The following is a 19,744-nucleotide window of genomic DNA, read 5'->3' on the forward strand; positions in this document are numbered from 1 at the left end:
CGCCCCCCGTGACTCTGAGACCCAGCCAATGAGAGGGCACGTTCGCTTTACGCCATAAGTCAAAGGTTGCAGCGATGGACGCGTCCCAAATGTAAACAGTCCTGTCTGTTTGGAGGGCAGGTGAGATTATTTTATGTGATTCTCCTGTGTCGAAGTTTCAGTTGTTTGTTTAACTGACTGAAGTAATAGTATATTAGTGATGTATAACGGTAGTATAATAGTATAATTGATTGACTACGCATGTTATGCATTTTCAGCTGTGAGATATGAGGCTTTTATCGAAGGCAGTGCAGTCTGCTGTGGGTCAGAGGGAGTGGAGCCGCAGACACTTCTGGGGCTGGCTCAATGCAGTCTTTAACAAGTGAGACTACACTGTTATACGGATTAATGACATACGTGTGCACGCTAATGGCTACACAACAACGCATGGACACACTTATTAACAGTCGATACATTGACAAAGCACTCTTTACACATACGTCTATCTACACTGTATGTTTATACTGTTTACACAACAGTTGCCAGTATATTAGGTATACCTAGCTAAAGCTACTACAGTCTAATACAACAGTACTGCAACGAAGCCTTCATCACGAGGATGATGTTCAGTTTTTGTTGAAACGTTCATTTGGAGGCTGTTTAAGTGTACTGCGTCATAACGAATATTATTTCTAATATTTTGTGGACCCCATTTACATATCAATTTGGGTGATTTTGAAAATCTAAATCAATGATCTCAATTTTAATAATGTGGTGACATTTTGGGGAGGAGTTACAGGCAAATTGTTGCTAAATAAGCATTTGAATTATGGTACAGTACAGAATACATGAATCATTTCACACTGCGATATGGTCCGAAAATTGTACTGCTGTACCACTGTTTGTTGCCTTTCCAACCAGAAAATTACATTCAGGTTATATCACAAAATTATGATCACTATAATTTTCATATGATATAATCTCATGTTTGCAATATTGATATTTTATCCAACTCTGTGTTGCTGCAGTTTGGTTAAATGTATTATTGTCAGAGAATTCCAGGTTTTTGTAACCCAAGCTGTCAACAACAAAAAAAAAAAAATCTATAAAACGTCAAAATATTATGAACAATGGCCCTCACAAGTTGCCAGATTCCAACTTTCCCTGTGGTCTTGTTTATTTAGTTTGACTAACAGCGTTGGAAACAAGCAAATCCTCAATAAAAAAACAAACAAACAGCAAATATAGCATTTTATTTGATAGATAACCAAATAGTGGATGATTTTCTCAGGTTAAAACAACTGGCCTGGTGGTCAGGTTCCCATATGAACTTTTTTTGTTTTTAAAGATAATTTTTCTTGGGCATTTTAGGCCTTTAATTCCACAGGACAGCTGAAGACATGAAAGGGGAGAGAGAGGGGGAATGACATGCAGCAAAGGGCCGCAGGTCGGAGTCGAACCCACGGCCACTGTGTCGAGGAGTAAACCTCTATATATGTGCGCCTGGTCTACCAACTGAGCCAACCTGGCCACCCCATATGAACTTTTGCAATCCTCTTGACTCCTCTCCTGTGTGCATCACATTACGTGTGTCATCAGCTTGTTTCGTACTTTGAGTGTTTGTTGATCTTCACTCAGGGTGGACTACGAAAGGATCAAAGCTGTTGGTCCAGACCGAGCTGCAGCAGAGTGGCTGCTGAGATGCGGTGCCAAAGTGAGGTTTCAAGGTTTCGATCGCTGGCAACACGACTACAATGGACTGCCAACTGGGCCTCTGGGCAGATACAAGATCCAGGCGATAGACGCTACTGAATCCTGCATCATGTACAGAGGCTTTGACCACCTGGGTCAGTGTTACAGTGGGGAGAATATTATGTTCTTGTCCTTGTGAAATGTCCTGCTCTCATTTCCATTTCCCTCCATATGGTCATGGATAGATTTAACAAGGCTTAAACCAGAAAACGAACTGAATGGACTAATGAAATATAAAGAGAACTTTGCTATTTTTAGATCCTTAACAATAATGGGACCACCGATGTTTGGAAAGGCCATATAATGAAATACAAAAGGGGCTTTTTCCTCTGTACACGCATCTTTTAAAAGTATAATTTGATATTTTGTTTTTATACTAGTGCTGCTACAATGGCCTTACCTGAGTTTGATGTGACACCATAACATACTGTTTTTTTTTTTTAGATTTTTCTTTTTCACCTTTATTTGACAGGGGACAGTGTAGAAATGTGGGAAAGAGAGAAAGGGGTATGACATGCAATAAAGGTCCCACGGCCGAAATCAAACCCGAGACGTTGCGGTTATACGCTGTAACCACTCGGCTACCAAGGTGCTCCAACCTACCGTTTATAAAAAAAAAAAAAAAAAAATGTATATACCTTTTAAGATATAAGTGTTTATCTACAAAACCCCTTCATCATTTAACAAAAGAAGCCAAATCTTCTCAACTGTTAAATGTTTTTCTAAATACAAGCAGCAGTACAATAAGGTAGCGGTAAAAATAGTCTATCAAATTGTCAAAATGTTGATTGAATCAAAAACTATTTGATCAAAGAATAAGGAAATGGGAATATCAATTTCACCAGACTTTTGATACCATTTCTCGATACTCTGTGTTACAGAAACATTTTGATCAGTACCATAAGGGCTATCAATGTTGGATTTACAGACTAAAGAGCCTGCTCAAATCAAAAGATTAAAGCTATGTTCAGAAAGTGTCAATTTTGCATTACCTATGTCAACATGAGCTTGACCTCAGCGTTTACCTGAAAGTGATTCCCCTCATTGTTAAAAAGAAAGGACAGGTGACGGTGAAAGTGCATCTCTCCCAGACTGATTATCCAAAAGTGACGCAAGTGACTGGGATGTTTTACACCGAGCGGGCGCACATAGTGCACCGTCTCTCTGACCTTGTGCTGCTGCACTCACACACTTTGGGGCCAGAGTCCACACCGATTTATTTTGGTGTAAAGTCCTTCTCTGCCTATGTAAACTGAATCAGTAAAGAGTGTGCTGATACTGCGTTTGTTTTTCTAGATGGGTTGGAACATGTGCAGGAAATCAAGTTTAACAAATGTATCTACATCGAGGACACCTGCCTGGAGAGGCTGAGTTCAGTAGAGAATCTACAGGAGAGTTTGAACACCATGGAGGTGGTGTCGTGTGGGAATGTAACCGACAAAGGCATCATCGCCCTGCACAGACTAAGGTGAGTGTTTATGATCTAAAAAGAAAATAGTTTATATCTGTTTCTTTGTAAAGGTATATGTTTTAATGACACAAATTCATGTATTAACTCCACACAGGAATCTGGAGAATCTGTTTCTCAGTGATCTTCCCGGACTCAAAGACAAACAAACGACAGTTGACAGACTACAGACGGCACTCCCACGTCTGGACATATCACTGGACCTGGACTGATTGAGAAACAACTTCCTGTTATAATTGTAAAACACGGATGCCTTTTTAAAAAAAAAAAGGTTTTCAAAGTAAAAGACCCAAGGATTGAAGGGCTTGTATTATCCAACACGTAGCTCCTTCAGCTAAAATGTTAAGTGTATTTCCATGTGAATCATTTAGTCGTGTGGAGAACGGCAGCATGGGAAAATAATCAGGTGACTGTGTCACCTTTCAGCCTGAAGTATAATCAAGCTTTAAAGAAAACAATCCAGCAGAGAGGAACGTTAAAGCACTTTATATTGTTGACACTTGATAGATTGAACTATTCTTTAGTTTATTATATTCTCAACATTCAAGGTAATAAAGGTTACTCCATATGTGGGTACAAAGAGAGAAACAATTTGGGAGTCATTCAAGAGTCTTAAAATCATTTCTCTTTAGATTAATTTGGCATTTGTACAATATCTGAGGACAGCCAGATGGCTGTGAACATCCTTAGCACCAAAGTTCAACAGAGAATGAGTACAATGTGTGTATCGTTACTGCTTTTATGCTAGTAAATGTGTGGGTTAAAGGAATATTCACTCCTGACGTCAATAAATAGTTTCAGAAATGCTCATGAGTCAAAGTTTGTGTCCTACATCATAAAACTCACTACTGAAAACATGTCACTCTTTTTAAAAGAGTCTGTCGTTTTATAAAAAACACATTTGGCAAGGCAGTACGTCGGAGTTTTACCTTAGTCTACTCAGCGACTACGAGCAGAGCAACGTATTGCTCCTCGTCTTTACACGTCTATACAAAATACAACAAAATCATTTGAATCAATGTGAATCGTTTGATCAATTGAAACGTAGGCAACATACATAGACCAAACATGTTGGGGAATAGTGCATAGACTGACATCAGTATCAAGAGACACCCGACACCCCCCACGTGATAAACAAAATCTTTAGAAAAGTGGTTGAATCTTCGTTAAAAACCAAGGTGCTGCCAGAATCTGCTTCATTTCCTGAGGTTTCAGAAAATGCTGCTTGTTGATGGTGTTGGGGGGGGGGGGGGGTTTGATTGGGCTCGTGCTCAGATGTTCGGTAGGTGATAGTTGAACTTGCGCAGGTTGCTGTAGTACTTTTTATTGTCCAAAGCTGGGAAGATGCCACTGCTGGTCAGCTGTGGCAAATACTGCATGGTGGGGGGAAAGAAAAGTTTCAGGGACAATTTTCAGAGCATTTTGAGAGTTACATGGATACAATGATTTGATATCTGGTGACCAGAAAGGTTGTAAAATGTAACTTAGTTAAAAGATGAATTGAAGACTGAGATTTTCTGCAATATGATGCATTTTTAGTGGATTATTTAAAAATGACAATGACACTTTTTAGGGGAATGCAGCTCCAGAATGTAGTTTAATTTGTTCGTTCAGTTTATTCTACAACAAAACATATTATTTAATCAGATTAAACCTGGGGAAAAGTTGGGGAAAATGTTAAGTTGTAGTCCTTCTGCTCGGTTAAAGGTGCAGTAGGTAAGACTTATAAAACTAACTTTCTGTCATATTTGCTGAAACTGACCCTGTGTTCCAGTAGAACTACAAGAAGCAGGTCATTTAACAAATAATCTGGCTCCTCTGGCTCCACCTACAGCCTGGAGTGAGAGTTGCAAAACTCCACCGCTCCCTGTTCAGATGCACCAATCACGGCCAGGGGGGGTGTCTAACTGCGTGTCAATCACTGCTCATGCACACGCATTCATTCTCCCTTGTGGGGGGAGGGGCTTAGGAGACCGTTTTGGGCTTTAGCAGAAAGGGGGGGGGGGGACTGAGAAGTTGTTGATGTCCACATTTTTTGGCTAAGTCCTGGATCTTCACCATCCTACCTACGGCACCTTTAAGTAGGGATTGCGCGTTTTTCCAAATACACAATAAGTAGCACTGCATTCCCACCGGTCTCATACCTTTAGATTAGATTTTTGTTATATAGGTAGTCTTCGAGTCCTTGGGTTTGAGACAGTCACTCTTAAATGTATTATTATTCATAGTGGTCACAAATACATTTGACTTCTTTTATTACAAAGTTTCAGGATGATCTTCCAATAAAGTAATCTTAAATTCCCTAATTCAAACTTTTCAGAGTTTGACCTTTGTGGCTCAACATATTGAAGCTTCCGATAACTGATATGTAACTTTTTTTTTATTTTTTTTTTTTTACTTTGTTTAAAATGTACACATACATCCATTGTTTAAACTAGGGCTGCACGATATGAGGAAGATGATGCGATAACGTTGTTGACTATCACGATAACGATATCACTTCCTAAAGTTACTCAGTTCTGCAGCTTTCAGTATACTGCTAAAATACAACTATTTGCTTGTTGAATTTAAAAGAAATGAAGGGAAATAATTTCCAACATTCTGTTATTGAACAAATTGAACATTGAATTGAATATAAAAGGCACCACTACAAAAAAATGCCAGTTACATTTTAAAGTGCAATTTTCTGCTGATATTTTCTTTCAACCAACACAAAAATCTCACCGTGTCTTTCGCGATGTGGTTATTGCGCCAGTTGATATCGCGAAGACGATATAAAAAAAACAAAAAAAAAAAACGATATGTTGTGCAGCCCTAGTTTAAACCAGATTTGTTTTCAAAGAAAACACAATTTTGTTTGCAAATTTTACAGATGTTGGTTAGTTGACTGGAAGATATGCAGTATTTAATTAAGAAAACTGACAACAGGCCTGGCAGCAAATTACATAAGTACAGACAACCGTTACTCTTCACAGAGAAGGCCACTAACCCCGGGAGGAAGGTGTTTGCGAGGTAAACGCGTCCTCTTGTTGCTGGAGTGGTCATGCTCTCGAGAGCTTCTCTCGCTCTTTCCCCGCAGACTGTCGAAGTACGGATGTTGGAGGAGCTGCTCACAGGTCAGCCGCTCGGCCGGGTCCATCCTCAGGCAACCCTAAACCATCAACAAGAAAACTTGCTAAATATCACCAATTATGCAACTAAGTAAACATGATGGAGTATTTACTTTGGTTATTTGGGAACACAGAAAGCTTTGCACATCATTTGTTGTCACATGAATGAATGAAAGTTTTGGGCATTTTTAGGCCTTTATTGACAGGACTGCTGAAGAAATGAAAGGGGAGAGAGAGGAGATGACAACGCGAGCGCGTCAGCTGCATCGAGGAGTAAACCTCTATATATGGGCGCCCGCTCTACCAACTGAGCTATCCGGGCGCCTGACGTACATATATCTAAAACATGCACATTTCACTGGATTGAAATTGAAATGTTCAAAACTGAATTTTTTGGGCTGTGGTGTATTAAAACAAGACACAGATTATAAGATTACAGTCATGACATCGTTACCTTCATGAGACTCAGAGCTTGATGTGAGAGATTTGGATATTTCTGCTCCAAAGATTCCTACAGAAAAAAACAATAACAAAGATTCAGTATTTTTTGGTTTTCACAGTTTTCTTTTTCTTGTTGTTTTTTCCCATTATTTAGCGTTTGTGGGATGAGTTAAGGCTGGCAAAAACTCACTGAATACCAAATTTACAGAAAGAAAAAAATAATAACAGTTTCTGAATACAGCTAATGTAGATCAAAAAGCCACAACAACATCCACTTGTGTGATGTAGGCAGATGGAGCACATGTAGGTGGAGTGGGTGGTGTGTCTCACCATCTCTTGTGGCTCTGGGATGGAAACTCCACAGAAGAACTGGTTGTTGCTGAAGACCTGCTGGTGTCGAGGGATCAGGTCTCCTGCAGAAGACAAGAAAGATGAACATTACATGTTTCAAATCACTCCTGGTATTATTATTTGTCCAAAAGTTTATAGATATTTTACAACTTCTTCCTGTTCCGGGAAACATTTTTCAACTTCCATAACTTTCCCAAGAATGTAATGACAATGTAGATTATGTTTTTCTTGCTTTATCCTTTGCCCATATGTATGAAAAAAGATCAACAAATATCCTGTTAATCCTTATGTATTATTTCAAATTTGACACATCTAATGTATCTGTTAACATTTCCAAAGGGATGCATGCCTTATGCTTTGTGATTGATTGCATTAAAGTGCACTGTGTGAACAGTAAATCAATTAAGCTCTATGATAAGATTTGAATCTGTACAACAGTGTTGTGTAAATTGTCTGATAATGATATATATCATCATTTAATCACGAATATAGGTCTATTGAAAGACAATAAATGACAATGTTAATCATCCCACAAACATCCCTTTTATGTATTATTGTTGAAATCCTGAAATTTCTCACTGTACAGTTTGTATTGGCAGGTTTCCCCTCAGAACAACAGCAGACTCGTGGCCGGTTAGCTCAGTTGGTAGCGCGGGCGCACATATGCAGAGGTTTATTCCTCGACGCAGAAGGTCCAGGGTTCGAGTCAGACCTGTGACGGTTTTCCTGCATGTCTTCCCCCCTCTCTCTCCCCTTTCCATAAAGGCAGAAATGCCCCCCCCCCCCCCAAAAAAAACAGCAGCAGACTAATTGATTACCGAGAGTCTTTCTGATCAGGTACAATTGGTCCATGTCAGACTTCCCGGGCCACAGAGGGATTCCCGACAGCAGCTCGGCAAACACACAACCGATGGCCCAGACATCCACCGGGGGGCCGTACTGAGTGTCTCCCACCAGCAGCTCAGGGGAGCGGTACCAACGAGTCGCCACGTAGTCTGTGTAGTAGTCGCATGGACCAGCTGGAGGCACAAAAAAAGGTATGTAGGGAGTGAGCTATCAGGTCATGGTGACGGTTAAAGAATAGATCACGCAAGTACTCTGTACTTTTGTGTTGAAGATTAGCTTAATATAGTGGTTTTATGATATCAAATATTTATGTCAGTGTAGCCTCTATTATAGTCTGGATCAACGACTGCCACTCTCTGTGCGTTGCTGTTCTTAACAACAACCTTCAAGCTAGCCAGCTACACGCTGAAAATGGCAAGTTTTGAAGAAAATTTGGATCGTGCAATAAGCCAGGCCTGCTTGGTTCTTTCAGGGAATGACTGTAAAGATTTACAAAGAATATGTTTACTACATTTCCTCTCTAACTGGGACGTTTTGGGACCGATTGGCGGGATTGCTGTGGACGAAGTACACACGGCGATACACTGGTAAGAGCAAAATACCATTAGTTTAACCATGTATCCAGCTTATTTAAATAGCTCATGTTACTGTATTGGGTGAACAGTTAACTTCATTTATTATTGTTTTCTTTTGCGGGGTGCAAATGTTCCACCAAAACAAGTTCCTTCCCGAGACTATTTTGCAGAGCCACCGTCGCTGCGTCCGGAGCTTAGCGCCGCCAAGACGATTGTGATTGGTTTAAAGAAATGCAAACATCTGTGGTAGAGCCAAGAGATGTCTGGCAATGTGAGACTACCTCTATTATAATGAAGGTTTCTCCCTAATCACAACTTGTGGCTGGAAAAACACATTTTAAAACATGGTTAAGGGCTGCTTGAGTTTCAAATACATGCACACTTCCTCCCAGTAAAACCTTTGCAGCTGCACACCTGAAACACACAGCATTAAATGATTGAAGCCTTAAAATACTACAAAGGCAACACCACTGAATGCAACATGTACGTGTCCACCAGGTGGCACTGTCAAATATGTAACAGCTGTTGATAAAGTCTTAAAACTTACTGAGAATCCTTGCGAACCCAAAATCACAGAGTTTGATGACTTGGTGTTTGGTGATGAGAATATTTTCCGGCTTTACGTCTCGGTGAATGCACTGCAGGAACAGGAATTAAAGCACTTTACTGAAAGCTCAACAATGTGTTCAGATGATTATGGTTGCGAGATGCTGAGAATACAAGGGGTATGTGTGGGAAACGGTAAAAAGAGAGGGAGACATTGCGGTTAAATGGGAGCCCTTGTAGCATTTGTTGTGTCTAGGTGATACATTAACAGCTGGTCAGCCAAGGGGAAGGAATTCTTGTTAAAAAAAAAGAGCCATAAAGCAGGAGGCTTGGTGGGAGGAGAATGGAGGAATTCAAAAACAAGCTGAAGGGAAGCTTTGACAACTAAACACACACTGTATTATACTACATGAGGAGACAGGTAAGAGTAGAAATAGAAAAAGGGTGAGTACAAGTTACTTACATTTTGTTTGTGACAGAAGTTGACAGCTTGAAGTGTCTGCCAGGTTATACTTTTCACAAGGTTCTCTGGAACTCTGGAGGACAAAAAGGAAATCAACATGTTAGGCTGATTAGTTGAATAATCACTAAACGGATCAATAGAAATTATTAATAAAGATTCATTGATTTTCATTTTTATTTTCAACTTAGCGTACTTATAGTGGGTTGACAAAAAGATCCACCGACTGGAACTTTCCTAACTACTATGATTCTCTACGACAACGTAGGGCCATACAAAATTGGGCTGAAAGCTGCAAAATAATGTCCAGTTACTGGATCAAACTAAGATTTAAATTTGGTTCAAGTGATTGTTTTAGTGGGTTAAACAAAAACGTAAAATCTGTTGATTGATAAATGTATTATATGTATGATTGCTTTTCTTTGTTAACTTTATAAATGATGTAATGTAAATTATGAATGAACTAAACAAATGTTTTTTAATCAGATTTACCGTATCTTTTCAGTTTTATTAATACAAACGAGTATTTCAAGTAATCAAAACATTTATCAACAGTCAGGCTGTACACAAGGGGCTTTGAGCTAAATGCTAACACCAGCATGCTAATATACTCGCAGAGACACGATACCATGCTGATGCTTAGCAGGTAATGCTTACCATGTTCATCTTAGTTTAGCATGTTAGCATGCTAACATTTGCTACTTAGCACTAGTACTACTAACACAAAGTAAAGCCGAGGCTACCGGGAATGTTATTAACATTAGTTCTGCAGGTATTTTGTCATAATCCAAAGTATTGGACAAGTTGTTATTTTTGACGGGGAAAGTCAGAGGATCACCAAAGTAGGCCTGTAAAAATTAATGCATAATTGTCAATTATTTTACATAATCGCAGTTTATTTGTTTAACCTCAATTAATTGCTGACATTAACTAAAGTCTCAAGGCGTATGACTGGTAATTGTTGATTTTATTTAGATATGCCAAATTGTAATTATATATGTGATTATTGGTCAGACTATATAGTTTTATTATTTCAATTGTTAGTTGTTGGTATTTGACCCTATACACGATTCATCTACACAAAAAGACAAATCTAATAACAGAAGAATGGATGGATAGATCACTTTGTTCTTGGATTATTGGAAAGCAGAAATCTTCTTTTTCGGTCTCCTTTTGCTGTTTTCTGTAGTTTTTCAGCTCTGTTTTTTTTTTTTCCCGAGATCTCTCCTCCCTCAGATGGCTCTGTGAAGGACAGTGAACAGTGTCCTGTGTTCGTCTGGATGTTCAACACTGAGGCTTTGTTGGTTCAGGGACCATCATCTATCCGTGTTGCCGGGGAAATGGCTAAATCGAGCCTTGTGACTGGCAATTAATAACAATCTCCGCCCCTTCTCCCCACTTTGTTCTCCCAACTCTTCTTTTGAACCCTCTGTGTCCAGGAGACTACAGGCCGGGACCAGAGGGGGAAACCAGACAGCGAAAACACTCCGTATAAAATGTGGCCCGAGACTAAACAGTGCCGCCAGCTCCCCGCCAGCAATGCATTCTGGGAGACCATCACTGTAAACATTCCACAGCGAGCAGGTCAGCTTCCTGGGAGATGAGCGTTATGCCCGTCACAGCCGGACAAAGCACAGTGTACGGTGTAGTATATGTGTAATGTAGAGATAATACAAAGTACACAGCACTTTGTTAAATCAAAAGCCACCTTACTCAGATTTATGCTTTCATTATCTCAGTGTGACAGGCTGTACAGTAAACTGAGCTGTGTGCTCATTTCATATGAGGAAAAAGTCCTTAAATAGAGAAATATTTTCTTTTCATTGCATTACTAACACAAGTTTCTAAAGCTTTTACTGCTTTACAAAGAGGGCTGAGTGGTTGAGTCAGTATCATGATATTATTAGAATATCTTTTCAAATATCTGTATTAAGTTATTTCCGGTGGTGGAATGTAAGTATATTTACTCAAGTGCTGTACTTTAGTACATAATTGAGGTGCTTGTACTTGAGTATTTTCTTCTACTCCACTCCAATTCAGGGAAATATTTTACTTTTTACTCCGCTACATTTATTTGACAACATTAGTTACTTTACAAATGAAGAAACACAAAACAAGTACAGCTAAAATGATTAGCAGATTAATCGATTGGAAATGACCATTAAAGATCATTTAAGTAATTTTTCATGCCGGAAGATTTTACGGTTCCAGCTTCACAAATATGAAAATTTGCTTCTTTTCCTTTGAATTAGTTTCATTTATGTTTGAGGTTTGTACTGTTGGTTGGACAAAACAAACATTGTGAAGGTGTTTCTTTGGGCTCTGGGTAATTGTGACCACATTTCTCACCATTTTCTGAATTTGTACTTTCTTTTAAAGTGAACATTAATGCATCAATAATTATAATACATTACTCTGAAATGAGCCATTCTGCATAATGAGTATTTTACTGTTGGTACTTTAAAGTATATGTTAATGCTAATACTTTTGAATGCGCAACTTTTATTTGTAACAAAGTATCACTACACTGTGGTATTATTACTTAAGTAAAAGATGTGAATACTTCTTCCACACACCCACCCTCTGGGATGACGGTCCAGCTCGTTGAGGACCGTGTGGTCACAGTACTCGAACACGAGGTGAAGCTTCCGTTTACGCCGAAACACTTCCATCAGATTCACCAGGTTGGCGTGTTTCAGTTGCTGAGATACAAAACATAGCAGAAGACGTCTCAGGGCTTTTGTCTCACACACTTATCAGAGAAATACAGTAACATCCACACAAATACAGCTCCATAGAACTAGTAAACCAGTAAAGTACGCTGTTTAGAAAGCATGCACCGTCTGTGGTTTACTCTTATCAAACAGACTAAACAGTTAACAGATGGTAATAAACATGCTGTTGCCCCTGACAACCTGTCCCCATCCTGTCCTATTTATGAGCTCATGGTGTCCAGCAGGCCACTAGCACTCCCACCCACCGCATGACTAATTAAACCACTGATCCACCAGTGCATCTTTGATCATTATTATGCAACATAAAAACGCCTTGTTTTAGCCTTTGCTTTAAACAAACGTAGCAAAATAAATGTTTTTTTTATTAAATAAACAGAACAGCCTTACTGTTTCAGTTGTTTTTGTCTGAGAAGGAGACAAGGAACTAACTGTCATTGATGTTTTTTTTCTATTTTTTCCCATGTCAAAGTCAGCCAGGGGACACTAATCACTTAGAGGTTTAATATGTATTGACAAGAATATCTAAAATAGCATTTTACAGTCAAACAGCTAAAAACAAAGACACAAACAAACCGGAACAACTCACTGGTGCTGACGCCTTTTCAGTCATTAAAGGCTGCCCAGTTTTTCATTTCCTGTTATTAAAATACATTTCCCATTGTAATTTAGGTACTTCAGTCTGTCCTGACCCTGCGGGGTTTTTCCTTTATTTGATTACAACCTTCTAAACCTCTTTTGAACGTTGCTCTTTTCTCTGTGCAGCAGCTACAAAAATGCTTCCCCTCTGTCTGCAGAATTAACTGCATGCCGTCTCTCCTGCTGGCTGCTCAGCACAGAAGGAAGACACTGAAACAGGATTTGCATCTTTAAAAGATCAAATAAAACATTAAAATAAAGTATGCCATCATGGGATTTGTTATTATAGTTTGACTGTACATTATTATATTGTATTTCCAGGGTAGACTATAAAGTATTTTTTATACTTTCATCCATATTATGAATAAAAGAGAGTATATATATATATATATATATATATATATATATATATATATATATATATATATAGCTGGTAAAGGTGTGATTAAAATGTTAAAAGGTTAGCTTCTAAAATTAATATAGACATAATGTGATTCAGTATAATAACATGTTTGTTGATGTTTGGACTAGTTTTCATGATTTTGAAGTATCATAAGAAATTGTATGAAAGCCAGGAAAAGGAAAGAATACATGAAAAGCTAGTCATGATAAAAACAAAAATTCTCAAAGTTATGAGATAAAACACAACATGTTTACTCACTCTTACAATTCTGACATTTTTTCTGATAATTTTGACTTAATGAGCAAACATGGAATTTGTGCTTTCTCATAGTTTTGATGTACTATCTGAGAATATTTACTAACTAAGTCAAACATGTTGACTTTTTATCTCATAATCGTGATATAGCATTAGCATTTTTTCTTGATCTACCTTTTTTTTTGGCGGAAATGGGCTTCCACAGCCTGGTAAACCTGGATTGCACAGCTGTGCTCAAAACACACAGATGTGAAGGACTTTTTGTGAGAAGAACTAGAGGATATTAAGGATAATTATGGGCTGTCACCTTGAGCATCCTGATCTCCCTCAGTGCAATCTTTTTGATGATGGGATCGTCCTCTGACTCCACAAACTTCTTGATGGCGACAACCTGCCCTGTGTCTTTGTTTCTGCACTTGAAGACAACACCGTAGGAGCCCTCTCCGATCTTTCCTATCTTCTCGTACTTTTCCATCCTCAGGCTGGACCAGCGGACATATGAATATAAAAACACTTTTCCAGGAGGGTCCAAGGAGGCTGGACAGTCTCGTCTGCAGCCTATAAAGAGGGTTAGAAGAGACACAGGAGGAGTTTTCAGCGGGAATACAGAGAAGAAGAGTGACCACCTGCTGCTTTTATGAATAATTCACTCAATTAAAGCTGGAATAAATTCATAATAAGGATCAAAACTGGGTCATATGAGAGTTGGGTGTTGTCTTGAGAAAAAAAAAATACAATAATGCTTTTCTTAAGCATATAAAATAGATTTTGGTTTATTTTGGTGGCTTTTCATGTAATATCAGAAACACTGTTTAACCTGTGCATCACTATTATGAGTTATTTAAAAAAAAACCAAAAAAAACAGAGCTGATGGCACAAAAACATGTCATGCATAATTATCTGAATATAAAAGCATATTAAAGAATGTACATGCATCTGCTCATTGAATGAAAACTATAAAAGATCTGCATCCAAGATCGAATGGTGTTTAAGCTCTTGGATGTGGGGATCAGAAATGTCAAGATAAACCTCTTAAACTGCTTCCAAAAAATAGATTTAATTGCTTAGAGGCAACATTACACCAGTCTCCCAACAGTTAGATTGCGTAACCAAAACATTTGCAATGCAAAGTTAGGTCATTCCCCTGAGGGAGATAAAGAGCGAAAACAAATAACACAGAGAGTGAACAGCTAGGTGACTAAAATCAAAGTGCTGCACAAAATTAATATTAAAAGGTATGAATGAACAGCTCAGGCTGCATGTTTATAACTGACATTAGATTACAGGATTGTATGTGATGAAAAAAATAGTTACTATAATGCTGAAGTTTGAAGTCTGGTTTCAAAGTTGCCTCATTAAACCAGCTGATTATATAAGTAGGCACATTTCTATATTTCTGAGAGAAATATTTCGGTAAAATAACTTCCTATTCGTCAAAAAATTTAAATTTGAAAACTTACTTTCAGTGAAAATGTTGATCTGTGTGAAATTCAGAGCCAGTGAGGAGCTGCTTCTTGTTCCAAACACAACAAGGTGGACGATCACAGCTCAACTGTCCCTGCAGACACAAGGAGCGTGGTTTTAAAGTCAACACGTTTAGAATAAACCGACATCCGGTTGTACCTTTCAAAATAAAACACAATGAGCACGCATCACTTCCTTTAGTTTCATATTTTGTTGGTAATTAGCTGCCTGTAGAATTGACCCATACACAGCAACTGTTATTGCTCTTTTAAATGCACTGTAAGCCTCCTGAGCCGAGAAAAGCATCTATCAAATGTTTCGTTGTTCTGCAGAGGTGAAAGAAAAACTCGAGTTTGGGTTCTGTGGACAGAACAGTTTCTTGATTTTATTTTGAAGGTGGAAATCACCTTCCTTCCGGTATTATCCACGGACTCTCTCTGTTTAAATTCCCCAGTTCCCATAGGAAAAACTGACTACACCTCCATAAAAAAGGAAAAGCATAGTCCTCTGGGGTTTTTATCAGTGTCAGAGATGTAAGAGGCAGGTAAATGTCACACACACACACACACACACACACACACACGTCAGTCTACTCTCAGAGGGGGACTTCACTGATGCTCCTGTCCTTAAAAGACACAAATCCTCACACATTGGAAATCACTTTTAGTTTGTAGTACATGACTTTGTGCTGCAGTTTCATCATTTTAGGATTGATTTCTTACAAAGAGTACATTTCATGTTTTTAGCGATGATCAAAACAACCCAAGCTTTCTGACGTCATCCCACATGAGGAAAATGTAAACCTGTCATGTTGTCCTGTTGCACTGAGACTAATTAGTGCAGTTTGGCGAAGTCAGCGAAATGGCAGACTAAACAGGGAAATAATGGAAACTCATACTCACCCGTATTCCCCTGTTCCTCCCATCAGACACTCATCACTAGTGAGGAAAATCTCGAGTGGTGCATCATCAGCTCCTTTACATTAATCCAATCTCACAAAACGACACAAAAATAAACCAGTCCATTCATGTCATCTTGTTAACAAAGCTTTTTTTATTACAAAAAAACAGCATACATTAAACATTTTGCGAAGGGAATGCAAAGATGTTAACAAAACCTAGCATTGTCCCTCATTTTGTCATTTTATTTTAAATAAAAAAAATGTACAAAAGTGCTTACATGGTGCAAATAATGAGAAGTAAAAGGTCTATAAAAGAGGAAGGTAAAGAAAAAAAATTTACATTATATCCAACTTCTAAAAATGCAGCAGAGCAGGAGAGATGCGACTATATTACATAGCAGTAAAAACAAGCCAAAGCAGCTCTGTTCACTAGGTAGTTAATCCTCACACAGCAGGACTGCACTGTCACTGGCTGTTAACAGTCTGTAAATCAAACATACCCTATTACTTAACATGAGGTTAATAAATATTGCTTAAATAACCCACAATGCTCATGGGTTTCTGCTTAAACGGAGTTTAACTACAGAGCTTGTAAAATCTCCTCTCAAGCCTACGAACGTTTGCCACTGGCAGTGATTATGAGCGACATGTTACAGACAACAACACAATAACTCTCCCATTGTTTTGCTAATACAATCACAAATTCTTGTGAAATTTAATGGCACTTTTGTCAATAATACCTCTAGATAACGTGTTGGTTACTCAGTCCACAGTACAGAAAAGTGAGAAAAATGCTAAGTAACAATGTTTATTTGAGTGTTTATTGTTTCTCCACTTTCTGCTCATAACAGTTGCCTTGTTGTTTGTGATGAGCGGAGCTACAGTGAACTTGTTGCTGGTGTAAGGCTACTCATGAATCCAGACTGAAGAGGCTCATCTTTTTAAGATAAGATTAACCTCTATTGACATGGATTGGATATTTAGAAATAAATACAGTTAAGTATAGAAAGTAACAGAAATAAATAATACCAGACTGACTGACCTGTTGATCCTGTGATCAGTAACAAAAGCTCCCAATAAATGTTTTAAACCAGACGTTTTCCTTGACACAGAACCTTAGGTGAAAGTCTGAAGTTTACTCCCAAAAACTGAGTCATCTTATCCACTTTTCTCTGGGAGAGGCTCAGTAACTGTTCTCATGACCTGCTAAAATGTAGAGGTTGCTCAGGGCCGTGGGGTTGTCTGTGGGTCGGCTCTGCAAAACCACCACCCTACAAAAGAAACAGACACCACAGTCAGAACATCACAGAAATACTAAATGATGGCTGTTGTGGTACCTGGTGAAGCAGAAAACCCAAGCTGTAACAAAAAGTTTAATGTCAATCAGGCAACTCTTGAACTGAAATAAGCCACAAACAAGGAAGCTAAAGGTTTTATCGTGTACTATAATTCGCATGTACATTAAGGTCTACCTCAACATGTTGGGAAATAGGAAATAGACTAATTTGCTTTCTTGCTGAGAGTTACATGAGAAGATTCATACCACTCGTGTGTGTGTGGTGGAGGTACAGCAGTAGAGCCAGCAGCCTAGCTTAGCATAAAGACTGGAAACAGGGAGACAGCTAGCCTTGTTCTGTTCAAAAGGTAACAAAACTCTACCAGCAATTAAACCACTTTGTACACTTTGGTTTGTACGGATTAAACAGAAATATAACAATATATAACATTGTAGCATATGATATCAATCTTGTCAGGTCTGCAAGAAAAAGAAAAAGCACATTTCCCAAAATGTCGAACCTATTTTTTAATACTGACCATTTTCAAACCAGACCGTAGCTTTTTAGATGGTTGAATGCTTTTTTCTACCTACCAGGCAGCACATTATGTCAGTGTTATTTTTAGGTCAGTTCTATCAACCTAACTTTTCTATGTAAATGAATGGGAAACAATTTCTGCCTAGAAAGTAGAAAACCGCAGAGTCATGTGAATTGTTCTAGTTTTGAGCCTCTAAGAGTTGAACGATTACCAAATACAAGAAAAAATGTCTTTCCAGGAATGACAGATGTTTAGAAAATACTATGAAGGTTAGGGTATTGACATTTGTCAATGGAATTGACAACAAATATTAAAATGCTGCTCATTTAACTACATTTACAACCAATGACAAAACTCAAAGCATGTTATGATGGTATAATGGTATCAATCTACTTGGAGGACGCATACTGACAGTTTATGGTAACTGGCACGTAAACCGTCCTGATCTAGCCGTCACAGTCCGATCAGGACGTCAGTGGGTACATCTTCAGATGCCATGTGGCGGTGACAGGTGAGCAGGGAAGCTACAGTCCATACTGTCCGTTCCATCAGATGAAATTACAGAGGCATGGAGAGACACTCAAACCAGGCTGGCAGTGCCTGGGCGGCAGTGAATAAAACATGGGGGGCTGGGCAGAGAGGGGCCTCGCTCCAATGCCACAGGCCTCATCTGGAGTCATCACTGACTGAGCTGGGAGAACCTCACTGAGCACACTCTCTGTTAGCATTGGTGTGTGTGTGTGTGTGTGTGTGTGTGTGTGTGTGTGTGTGTGAGAGAGAGTGAGTGAGTGAGAGAGAGATGGGGAGCTAAATCACATCCTGCTGAAACCAACCATCATGATATCAGTCTAGAGCTGCAACGATTCATTTGATTAATCAGCAACTATTTTGATAGTCGATAAATCATTCAAGTAATTTTTCAGAAAAATATTATGTGGTCCCAGCTTCTCAAATGGAAAGATTTACGGCTTTTTAGTCTCTTTGGGTTTCAGGAGATCAATCGATAATGTACATAATCGTAATATAATAATAAGCAAAAGTCCAGCTTTGTGCCATTGTTTCAGCTTCTCAAATGTGACGATTTGCTGCTTTTCTCTGTTTGATATGATTTTAATTAGAATACATTTTGGGTTTTAGAATACCACTCTGACAACACAAGCAATTTCCCAATTTCAAGCATTTCTCACTTGTTTTTTTTAATAGATTAATAATTATACACATTAACTAAAAACAGATTTAACAGCTTAAATAACAGCTTAGTGCCTTATAGTGGGTGTGTCAAATTTAGCTCGACCTTCATGGTTCAGCCACCAGAGCTACTGAAGCAACAAGCATAAAACAGAGAGAGAGAGAGAGAGAGAGAGAGAGAGAGAGAGAGAGAGAGAGAGAGAGAGAGAGAGAGAGAGAGAGATAACAGGGGCAGCAGGGGATGAGAGCTGTGGGTTCTCAACACAGGAGGTAAGCGGGTTGTTTGGTGGTTTCCAGGTAATAAGACCTGAGGGAGGACTGCCTGGTATTATGGAGGTCATGGGGCTAATAAATTATACCAACAGTGGTATTGATGGAAAGGCAGATACACAGGGTTAAGTGAGGAGGTAGAGGGAGAGCCTATTTATAATCCTGTTTGTTTATGAGGTGATGTGTTTCAGAAGTCCTTTGGGATTTTTGTGGTACGTGCTCCTCCACTGGGTGCGTTTGCTCACCTGCACCAACGTCGATAAAGATGGAAATATCTCTGTACCAACCTGTCAGATCCGAGGAGGCGGAAGACTCTGCTTGGATCACAAATCTCCTGGGTCACCTGGGGAATACAAAAAAGATTTAAACTGACGACAGTTTTCCGTTTATCTGAAGTATACTGGTGGTGCTGAGGGGGCATTGAAACACATCAACACGCTTCCTTATACTGAAGCCAGTTAGCATGCTTCACCAACCCATGCGTATAAATCTTAAGCTGGGCAAACATCACATATTTTTATTAACCTTGAATGTTGTGTTAACTCACAC

General features: G+C 38.8%; 3 protein-coding genes across 4 annotated transcripts in view; 1 reads left to right on the forward strand and 2 right to left on the reverse strand.

Moving 5' to 3' along the window:
- Window positions 1–16: 16 nt before the first annotated feature.
- Window positions 17–4,005, forward strand: dmac2l (distal membrane arm assembly component 2 like). Its single transcript, XM_078277174.1, has 5 exons — window positions 17–120; window positions 258–361; window positions 1,618–1,826; window positions 3,028–3,199; window positions 3,297–4,005. Exons 2-5 carry the CDS (start codon window positions 267–269, stop codon window positions 3,409–3,411), a joined length of 591 nt encoding a protein of 196 aa, XP_078133300.1. The 5' UTR covers window positions 17–120; window positions 258–266; the 3' UTR covers window positions 3,412–4,005.
- Window positions 3,466–15,099, reverse strand: cdkl1 (cyclin dependent kinase like 1 (CDC2 related kinase)). Its single transcript, XM_078277173.1, has 10 exons — window positions 15,018–15,099; window positions 13,865–14,115; window positions 12,109–12,230; window positions 9,532–9,604; window positions 9,070–9,160; window positions 7,920–8,120; window positions 7,081–7,163; window positions 6,764–6,820; window positions 6,189–6,350; window positions 3,466–4,572 (listed from the first exon to the last, which is right to left on the reverse strand). Exons 2-10 carry the CDS (start codon window positions 14,030–14,032, stop codon window positions 4,471–4,473), a joined length of 1,059 nt encoding a protein of 352 aa, XP_078133299.1. The 5' UTR covers window positions 14,033–14,115; window positions 15,018–15,099; the 3' UTR covers window positions 3,466–4,470.
- A 955-nt stretch (window positions 15,100–16,054) lies between these two features.
- map4k5 (mitogen-activated protein kinase kinase kinase kinase 5) overlaps window positions 16,055–19,744 on the reverse strand; it is a 34,442-nt gene continuing 30,752 nt past the window's right edge. For both annotated transcript variants that reach the window (XM_078276937.1, XM_078276936.1), the window contains 2 exons: window positions 19,483–19,538; window positions 16,055–17,193 (listed from right to left, as the gene is read on the reverse strand). In XM_078276937.1, coding sequence (XP_078133063.1) covers window positions 17,106–17,193; window positions 19,483–19,538 — 144 coding nt within the window. In that variant the 3' untranslated portion in view covers window positions 16,055–17,105. The remainder of the gene's footprint in view (window positions 17,194–19,482; window positions 19,539–19,744) is intronic.

The sequence above is a fragment of the Sander vitreus genome, chromosome 20 (assembly GCF_031162955.1).
Source record: "Sander vitreus isolate 19-12246 chromosome 20, sanVit1, whole genome shotgun sequence".
Classification (NCBI taxonomy): Eukaryota; Metazoa; Chordata; class Actinopteri; order Perciformes; family Percidae; genus Sander; species Sander vitreus.

What these genes read in the sequence shown, in the direction of transcription:
- dmac2l (XM_078277174.1), top strand. Translation starts at nt 267, where the DNA reads ATGAGGCTTTTATCGAAGGCAGTGCAGTCTGCTGTGGGTCAGAGGGAG. An exon ending in CTCAATGCAGTCTTTAACAA is followed by an intron (nt 362 to 1,617) that starts GTGAGACTACAC and finishes ATCTTCACTCAG; the next exon opens with GGTGGACTACGAAAGGATCA. An exon ending in ATCGCCCTGCACAGACTAAG is followed by an intron (nt 3,200 to 3,296) that starts GTGAGTGTTTAT and finishes AACTCCACACAG; the next exon opens with GAATCTGGAGAATCTGTTTC.
- cdkl1 (XM_078277173.1), bottom strand. Translation starts at nt 14,032, where the DNA reads ATGGAAAAGTACGAGAAGATAGGAAAGATCGGAGAGGGCTCCTACGGT. An exon ending in CTGGACCGTCATCCCAGAGG is followed by an intron (nt 9,605 to 12,108) that starts GTGGGTGTGTGG and finishes TTTGTCCTCCAG; the next exon opens with AGTTCCAGAGAACCTTGTGA. An exon ending in GCAAACACCTTCCTCCCGGG is followed by an intron (nt 4,573 to 6,188) that starts GTTAGTGGCCTT and finishes CCCACCATGCAG; the next exon opens with TATTTGCCACAGCTGACCAG.